Source organism: Camellia sinensis, chromosome 7 (genome assembly GCF_055761805.1).
Source record: "Camellia sinensis isolate YWXY chromosome 7, ASM5576180v1, whole genome shotgun sequence".
Classification (NCBI taxonomy): domain Eukaryota; kingdom Viridiplantae; phylum Streptophyta; class Magnoliopsida; order Ericales; family Theaceae; genus Camellia; species Camellia sinensis.
In genome coordinates this window covers 27,123,525-27,133,891 of record NC_138967.1, presented here as the reverse complement: position 1 = coordinate 27,133,891, position 10,367 = coordinate 27,123,525, and the positions used below count along the sequence as shown (strand labels likewise).

The following is a 10,367-nucleotide window of genomic DNA, read 5'->3' as shown; positions in this document are numbered from 1 at the left end:
TATTATTAATAAAAAAATCTAATTCTATCAAAATAATTATTAATATCTAATCAACATAATTTCTTTTACAATAAAAATAAAATATTCTAACTAAATATATTTTTTATCTTTTTAAATTAAAAAATTGAAAAAAAAATAAGAATATTTAAATTTACTTTTTGATTTTTTATAAAAAAATATATATTAAAAAATTAAATAAATTAATATATAAACAAAAATTAGGGCAAATTACATATACACCCCTCGAGATTTGACTAAATTACAAATGCCCCCTGAAGTTTGAGAAATTACGAATTCCCCCCTGAATGCTATATTTGCATAAGAAATTAGGGAGTAATTTGTTATGAAATATAAACCTCAGGGGGCAAATTGTTATAAAAATACAAACCTCAGGAGGCGGGATGTAATTTCCGAAACCTCAGGGATGTATCTGTAATTTAGCCAAACTTTGAGGGGTGTATATGTAATTTGCCCCAAAAAGTAAAATTGAGAATTTTACAGTCACAATTTTTGATTTTTAATAAATAATAATAACCTTTTAATTTTTTTATAAATTGTCAAACTTGACCAAAAATACTCAATAAATTTTATATATTAAATAATTTAAATTATACAAATATTAAATAATTTAAAATATCAAAACATATCCAACACCGCATTTCAGTCTAATCTGAGACTAGCCTAGGCCATTCAAATATTATACAATAGATTTCACATTTCAATCCAAATCACATGGCTTCAATATACATTTTTAATAGATGGCGTCATATTCTTGGTAAAACTTTAATCTTTTATTAACTTCAATCTTTCATACTCTAAATAAATACCATAGCAAATTTGGTATGAATCACATAATATTTGAAGCTTGAATCTTTCGATAAAATTTGTCAATAACAAACTATTAAAGAACCCAAAAAATGTCTTCAACACTTGTCAAATTCCATATTTTGTCATTCATTCATATCCAAACTACACTAGAAAAATAAACCAAAACAAACACACACTTCATACAACTGAAATTTCACCCCATCTGGTTTAAACTCTTTTAAAGATACTAAAATTAAATCAAACTGCTTTTAGTTAACAAACCCAATTAAAAACAAAACACAAACTAAAAAAGCAACTGTCATTCAAACTAACCCCCACTATTCCACAAATTTACAAAACTACCCTACATCCCTACCCCTAACAAACCACCACAGCACACCACACCACTACCTCCTCACTTCCTCCCCTTCTTCGTCGCCGCTTTCTTCGCCGGCGACTTGATACTCTTCGGCTTCTTAACCGCACTCGCCGGAGCCTTCTTCTTCTTCGCCACAGCCACCTTCTTCCCCGGCGACTTCACCGTCGCTGTCTTCGCAGCTTTCTTAGGCTTCGACACGGCCTTTGGCTTCGGCGCAACCTTCTTTGTCTTCACCGGCGTAACACCCGTCGCCTTCGCACCGCCTACAGCCTTCGCCTTCGCCTTCGCCTTCGCAACAACCGTCTTCTTCACGGGAGCTTTCACTGTCGCCGCCGCAGCAGGAGCCTTCTTGACAGCGGCTGATACAGGCTTCGCCGCCGAAGACAGCTTGAACGAGTTCTTAACCTTCACAAGCTTCTCAGATGCGACGAGCTTCTTCAACTGAACGAGCAAAAGCTTCTTGAAATTCGGCGGCAGATGAGCCTTTTGCTTCTCTTCGATGAACTTCGCAATCGCGTACTGGCTCGAACCAGTCCTCTCCTTCATCGCCACAATCGCATCCGTAATCATCTAGGATTTTACAAAAACAAATTCACAATCAGATCACAAATTCACAGAAATGCAATAAACACTGAAACAAATGCGTTTAATCCATTACCTCAACGTAAGGAGGATGTGCTCGAGGCACCTTCGGAGCAGACGTTTTCTTCGCTTTCGTCACTTTCGCAGAGTTCGCTTTTGCCGTCACAGACGCCATGAATGCAAAGCAAAGCAAGAGAGAGAAACTTAACTTAGAGAGAGAAACTGAATTTAGAGAGAGAATATCAGAGGACTGTAATTTTTCTTGTTTTAATTTTTTTGGATATGATGAAGAAATTAATTATTTATAGGTTTAAAAGCTCAAAAAAGGAAGAGTTCTGATTGGTGGAGAGGCTTCTCGCGCGGATCGATCATTCGAAGATACGTTTGAATTTGAGCCGGTAGATCAAAAGGAATCCACGGATAAGGATGCTTGTTTTGGTGTCATACGGATCGAGATAAAGGCTTGGTCTTGGTGTTTTGTGTGCTTTTCATCTAATTTGTTAGGGACACAACTTGAGTTATATTCCATAGATTTTAATGAGATTTGAATGGTTTTGTAGGGTTTGAGTTCTGCTTTCTAATAAGTATTTGATTGATTCATGGGAATCAAATTACTTGAGAGAAATTTAATCTCAAAGCTACATGTGTTTGTTGCTTTGTTTTGTATGAAAGAATTGAGATTTGAGGGGGTTTTGCTAAAATTCTTGTTACTAAATTTGAGGGATTTGATCATTTTAGGTCATAGTTTAAGCAAGATGTATATTGGTCTAAGAATTGTGAAATTCAAATATGAAATGAATATATATCTCTTTGTAAAAGAATTGTACAAGTTGAACATTTTTCTTCTAAATGTAACAACTTTTATTTGAGGTAGATATACTCATCCCATTGATGTTTCAATGTCTTGAGGTCTCATCTATATGAAATATGTTAAGGTAATTGTGACTATGACATAATTTAAATTTTTGTGACATAATTCATGAAACTTGTGAATAAATTACATTAACTCGGTGATTTGACACTAATATTTATAGGAACGTTAAGCTTTTAAAATTCTAATGAAATTTCTTATTTTTCTAACAATGTGCATAATCATTCTCTCATTAACTAATCGTCTCTCAACTAAACTGCAAATGTAAAGTATATCAAATTGTTAATTTGTAATGCCTACCTGATAAAGAAAATTGTAAGGATAGATAGAATATGAGAATTTCTCTCTCTCACTCAAACACAGACATTGTCATCTATCAATGCGATGGTCACCCATTAATAACATGAATCTTGTTATAAAATAGTGTAATGGTAACAGAATAGGTTATAGAGGACACAGGTGGAGATGTTTGCCTACAAGGTTGCATTTGAATTTTGATTTGTGTATTGAGTTTTTTTTTTTTTTGCCACAGGGTTATGCTTGAGCAATAATGGAGCCAAAAATTTAACGTGGAGGAAGTACACATTATCGTAACATTACATTTTTTTTTCTCCTTATAACAAGCAATACAAGATATAACTTAGACATATTTTTTATTTAATTTTTTTTTTCAATCAGTGAGATATAATATTATAATTATTATGAGATTTACATCATCGTAACTTATAAATTCATAATCAACAACTCAATTCTATTAACCCAATAATAGGAGCAAACAAACTACTAAATTTACAATTAATAAGTTCAACACTATCAACTCAACTAATGAAAAGAAATAAACAACTAAACAAATTCTATAATAGGAAATAAATTATCAGTTGATTCAATTATTGTCTTGACCTATCAACTAGGCGTGTGTAAAAATGAGAAAGAGAACATAATAGAACATTTTTTAAATTTTAAAAATACAAAGAATTTTACATGATTTAAGGAGAGATACTATTATAATTTTATTAGGGGTAAGCGATATATAAACTTTATACATAGGGGAGTAGTCTAATTATCAAAACTTCAGAGGGACACGTGACCCCCTTGTCCTTAGCTGGCTTCGTCATTTTGCTTGAGGTTTGGTTATGTTATGTGAATACATTTGCATTATAGTAGGATTGGGTGTTATAAAAATTTTGTAATTAGATAAACAAATAGATTCATATTTAGGAATTAAAAATTTCAAAACCATAATACATACAAGCAAATTGAACAGAAATACTTAATCAAATAAAATAGCAAAAATGAAGCAAACCGAACCCTGCACTAGACAGTTTCCTTAAAACAGATTTGTCGCATCACCGGTTGAGTACTGGAGGTTCTTCGATATTTGTCTTCTAGGATACGACAGTTAGACCAACTACAGCAATGTACCTACTGTATAGCTTCGACGAACAAAACTAAGGCAGCACTATCTCAAACTAGGAAGAAATAAAACTGGAATTTTGGAAGAACACAAAAATATCAAAAATTCTGGTGTTGAAATTAAAGGATAAGGGCCTTCTTTTATACACATGGAGTGATAGAAGAAGAGGCTCTACTGAAACAAATGCAAGATTTAATTTTTGCAAACTGATGGATTAAAATCCATCATGAATAGAGGAGTTACCAGCTCTATTATACATATATGATTTGTGTGTATATTCCTGCAGCCCACAAATCTGGCTTAGCCTAAAAAGATTAAGATGGGTAGGCCAAGCCCAACCCCCATACTCAATCCAGTCCAACAAGCCTCAAGCTCAAGCCCAAGCCCAAGATCCAAGATCCACGACCCACAAATCACGGACTACGGACCTGGCTCAGTCCGGGCGGGCAAACAGCATGTGCACGTAAGCGCATGTGGCAATTTTTGCATAACGAACTTGGACCATAGTTTTGGCCCAAGTCCATCATTGAAGCATCCATAACTCTATTCCTTTAAAAAATTTAGATGCCCTCACACCCTTAGGCAAAAAATGGGATTTAAATATCCATTAATGCTCTCCTCTACAATCAATGTGGGATAAAAGATTTTACACCTTTCCCAACACCTCTTTCATAAGGCAAACTTAATGAGTCAATTTATAATTCAAATCTTAATGGTTTTTTGTCATTTTTTTGTGGTGTAAAAATTTCACTACAAAGAATCTAAACCCACTTTAATTCATCTCAATTGAGGATTGGAACCCATTTTAATATTGCATTAAAGTCACCAAAAAACTATTATTTTTGGCTTAGAAACAAAGACATGAAAAGAAAGTGCAACGGAATAACTCCTACATTAAAAAGGTAGCTTTTGGCTTTAAACCCCTCCTAGTGAAGTTTATCAAATTTATTGACTGCCTAGTGAACATGAAGTCTTGAACTATTCTGTCGTTTATGTAAACCAAGACAACAGACCTCACACAAGTATTACTCTAACCATCATTCTGTTCTTACAGTTGTGACCGGTTTGGCCTTAGAATACTAGCATGGCTCAATGAGTGGTTTAAAGAATTCGGCCTTGTCAATTCTTATAGAAGTGACCCTACTTCACACTCACACAGGTGACTTTACTTGAGTATCCTACTATACTCAGCTCAACAGCTCAACACACTAGAGTCATCAAAAGCTTAGCTTAACCTCTACACTTGCAGGTATCACTAATAAAAGAAATGGTTAGAGGTTTAACCTCCTCAATGACATATTATCGTTACACGCAATTAGGTTGTCTCATTGAATCTAGATCTTGGGATCTCCAGTCAACTAGGTTGGGTTTCCATTCCGGTAACATATTACACTGCATGCCTTAAACCATTCCTTCTGACAACTTCTCTACTAACAATTGATTTAACCCTTTGATTAGCAAATCCGCAATGTTGTCCTTAGACTTCACATAGTCTAAATTGACAACTCCGTTAGAGAGTAATTGTCGTATGGAATTATGTCTATGACGGATATGTCTAGACTTTCCATTATACATATTACTTTGTACCCGTCCAATAGCCGATTGGCTATCACAATGGTGGTGTTGGTTCAAGCTTTTTTTACCCAACTTCTAGCTTTTAGCTTAAAAAAAGATAATTCAAACTGCTTGGCAGACTTCAATCTACTTCAACTTTAACTTTTACAGATTATACGGAAGGTAAAAAAAATGAAATTCAAAAGTTGGTTCAAGCTGCTTCAGATTCTCATGGGTGTTATGCGGAGGGTAAAGATACTTAAATGTCCTTAGTGTTTTGAAATATTTACTCTTATACCACCTGTATATATTCTTTTTTTTGCCCTAATCTTTCTCTTTGGCAAGAGATACAACAACAAGCAGCAACACAGCAGTATACTTGTGACTTTGGTTCGCTTTCGGTGCTGGTTCACTTTCGGAGACGTGAAGCTCTGGTTTGTTTTCGGCTTTGGTTCGCTTTCAGCGACGTGCGGCTCTAGTTTGTTTCTGGCTCTGGATCTCTCTCTCTTTCCGACTCTGGTTCGTTTCCTTCATCTTTGATTTTTCCTTTTCTCTCTTGTTCGGCATGCATGTATATATACACATATATATATATATATATATGTATTGTTTTGGTTATTTGTGATTTTAAATTTGTTCGGCATGCATGTCTATTTCAAATTTGTTCAATTTGGGAAAAATAAGAATAGTTAGGGTTTATGAAAAATTTGGGAAAATTTTATTCACGCTTTGATGTTAAAAATTTGTCTAGGAGTTGGTTTATTAATGCTCTGTTTGTGTAGGAGTTAAAAATTTTATGTTAAAAATTTGTGCAGGAGTTAAAATTTTATGTTCAAATTGGGGAAAATAAGAATAGTTAGGCTTTGATGTTAAAAATTTGTGTAGGAGTTAAAAATTTTATTCATGTTTTGATTTTTGGTTTATTAATGCTCTGTTTGTGTTTTTTTTTTTGGGTTTTTTTTTCTCTCTTCTTGATTTTTTTTTGTTTGTGTTTTTGTTGTTAAAATTCATATTCAGAGCTCCACAAGCTGCTAATGTTGGTTATTACATTGATGTTTAGTATCATTGAATTTTTTAGAATATGTTTAGAATTGCCTTGTGTATGACCTTCCCAGGTTTTACTTTGACAAGTAAAGCAAATTGTATTAAATCGGCATCAAACTGGTATGTCTGGCATGTATCAAAAATTAACCGATACTAACCTATGCAAGTTGCTCAAAAAAAAAAAAAAAAAAAAAGAGAAAAGGAAAAGAAGGCACACATTTATTTTCTACTATTGATAATAGAGCACTAAATAACCATAGCTTTTACAAAATAAGAAGTTGCTGTGTACACAAATATATATTATAAGTAGTTATTCACAATATTTTCAAACACGTGTAAAGATGTTCTTACATTCAGTGCATGCATTGCTGCAATTGTTGACTATTGATCCATAAATATAGCAAAAGCAAATGGCTGTGAACACCCAAGAGCATGTTAGATATCAGCAACTCATGAGAGAGAAATGAGATATACAAATTCTGATAGATATAGGAATTAGTTTTGCTCACAAACACTATAACAAATATCAACTTTTATAGCATCCGATGAATACGATCAAAAATAAATAAAAGCATTCGTTGGAATGCTATGTTAGCCCATGTTATTAAAAGTGTATCATTTTTTATAACATTCATGAAATGCTATGAAAAATATACTGTAATAGTCCATGAATGCTATGAAATAATTGCAAGTAATACACATTTGTAGATTTCTCCTAGAAGTTGCTCAGAACAAATAAATGAATTCTCAAATTTTCTATATCCAATAAACGTTGCTCAGAACAAATAAATAAATTCCCAAATTTTCTAAGCATAGATTAGAACAAGGAATGAGTTTTAGGAGTTGTTTTCTATAGAGTACAACAGAACTTCAAAGAGATTTGTTTTGAGTTCAAGAGTTTTTGGTATTAGAAGCAATCTTGTCAAAAAACTGTCTCCAGTAAAATACTGTGTTTGGATCTTCTTTCATTTTTTCTTTGTTAGTTTCATCCTCCACAAACTCAAATTTCAAACACAGCCTAAATGAAAGTCTGACAGTTGCTGGATAACTCAAGCTTTCACTTCTATCCTTCCCCTAAGTCTCTTGTAATTTACAGAAAACATAGTCAACACAAATTTGTAGCATTACACTTCTTTAATTCCACACAAGTCTCTCATGAAAATCTCATAATATTTGTCTTGCTGAAGCATTGCACTTCTTTGTCTTCCTTCACTAGCCTCTTACATGCTAAAACAGTTGCAGGATGTGCTCAACTTAAGATACGATTAAAATTTATATTTAATATACACCAAACCATAAAACTCCGTAATTGTGGATTTTCATTCAGAGTATCATAGATAGGTGAAAATGGTTTCCAATCACGTGATTCATTGCAAATCTTTCCAATGTTGTACTGCATTCTAAGCTACAAATAGGAAATTGCAGCAAATGAAGAGTTTCATTGTTAACAAAGGAACCAAAATAAATAAATAAAAGACAAAATAACTAAATGATTTTTTGTGAGACTTTGCATGGATTGTAAAATAAAAATTTGTTGTATTATGTTGAACTAGTATCTCCTTAATGCTTTGCAGGAGTGGTTAACACACCAATCTGTTTTTTATTTTTTTGTTGATATGGTTTTTAATAATATGAGTAAGGGTTTGTTCAAACTATTGTTGCAATCCAAGTGTTTTTATTATTATGGTTTGTTTAATATGAAATGAGTTCCAAACCACCATCACAATCTCCAATAACTACAAAGAGCAAGGGAAAAGCTTTCCAAAACTCCTAACCCTCACAAGGTTTAAAGGCACATTGGGACACAAAATTCACTGAAATTTTTGTCAAACTTTGTGTAGAGCAAGTGAAAGTAGGTCACAGATCTAGTACGCACTTAAATAGGGTTGGTTGGGAAACAGTTATTAACAAGTTCAAAATTGTAACTAGAAAGTCATATGTTCTCATTCAGCTTCAAAATCGTTGGGCTACCATAAAAAAGGAGTGGGGTCTTTGGAAAAATCTAGGCTGGGTTAGATCCCTTGACTGAAGCTATCATGGCATCAGATGATTGGTGGAATTTGAAGCTGCAGGTCAGTGAATTATGTTTTTTTTTTTCTTGCTCACTTGTACTTGGGCTTTATGATTTATGTATTTGTAATTATTTGCCCATATTTTGGTATAGAGGTATCCTGATGCAGCCAAATTTCGTGAGAAGCCATTAACATTGGCCGATGACATGGACATACTATTCTCTGATGTTTCTGCAACTGGTGAGTAGGCATACACCCCAAGCTCTGGAGTGTTTCTTGACACTGAGAGATCCCACACCCCACTTGGTGATGATACTGATACAGAAATCCATCTGTATGAATTGAGCAACCAATGTCATCGCCAAAAAGAGTGTCCATCAAAGAAGCAAAAGGGGAACAAAAAACAATCGACTGCCGATGAGTTGAGTAAGACACTAAACCGCATTGTCGATGCTGTGTAGGCATCAACTTTAGCTGGTACACAGAATGCTGTTATGCAAAATCCGCACACAATAACTGAGTGTTTGGCTAAGATTAGCATAATCTCTGGCATTAGTGAAGACGATGACCTTTTAGTTTGGGCTACAAGGTTGTTCATGAAACCCTCACTTTGTGAGTCTTTCATGGCTTTGCCTAGTGATGTGTTGCGTTTGAAGTTTATTAATCTTGAAATTGCTTTGGAAAAGGCTTGCATTCCTGGTTTTCGTGATTAGTTCATTGTACGAATGTTATTTTATTTTTATTTTTTTTAAAAGACATTATTAGGACTATCTTCAATTAATTTGGCTTGATGTTGTATTTATGTTTGCCTCAGTGAATTATGTTTAATTTGTGCTTTCACGAATGGAATAAGAAGTATTATTGCAAGTTGTATTTGCCCACTTGTGTGCTATGTGATTTTGCAAGTTGTGATTTTGTCCATTTGCCTGCAAGTTGTATTTTGTTCATTTGCCTGCAAGATTGGAAAGGCAAGATTGGAAAGCAATTTTAAAAAGATATTATTTAAATGATAGACATTGCAATGACTCTCATGGTGAACTTGTTTGCCATTCCAAATTGTTAAACAACCAAGAGGCATTCCAATCTTTACAGGTATTCTGTTGATGTTTGTCTAATTTTATTTTGTGTTTATATCCTCTGATTTTATGTGTTAAATTAATTTCTTATTGTTAAATTAATTTATTTTATCTATATCCTCTAATTTTATATTTATTTTATGTGTTAAATTAATTTCTTATTGAATGAATGTGGTACATGACCCCAATTTCTATACAGTATAAAAAGATGGACAATTTCAATGATGATGGCGATTATGATAATGATGACAATGTCGCTAGATCTTCACAACAACCAAATCACCCGTATAGGAATCCCTACTTAATGGCAGCAGCAGTGGTAGAACAATTTATGCAGGGAATTACCTAAATAAACAACCATGTAGGACATCTGTCCTCATAGGACATCAATGGATGTTAGAATTGCAACATGGTAATGCTACAAGAATATATGAAAATTTTAGAATGGACAGGGATGTTTTTTATCAATTGTGCAATTTATTAAAGACTAACTATGAACTACAAAGTGGGAAAAAAGTTGGGGTTCAACAACAAGTTGCTATTTTTTTATATATTGTTGGTCAACATGCAAACAATAGAAATGCTCAAGAAAGATTTCAATTATCGAGTGAAATTATTTCAAAATACT

At 33.4% G+C, this 10,367-nt stretch overlaps 1 protein-coding gene across 1 annotated transcript; it reads right to left on the bottom strand.

Annotated features, from left to right (window-relative positions):
* Positions 1-930: 930 nt before the first annotated feature.
* Positions 931-2,196, bottom strand: LOC145795011 (histone H1-like). Its single transcript, XM_082877606.1, has 2 exons — positions 1,845-2,196; positions 931-1,756 (listed from the first exon to the last, which is right to left on the bottom strand). Exons 1-2 carry the CDS (start codon positions 1,941-1,943, stop codon positions 1,223-1,225), a joined length of 633 nt encoding a protein of 210 aa, XP_082733732.1. The 5' UTR covers positions 1,944-2,196; the 3' UTR covers positions 931-1,222.
* Positions 2,197-10,367: the final 8,171 nt, after the last annotated feature.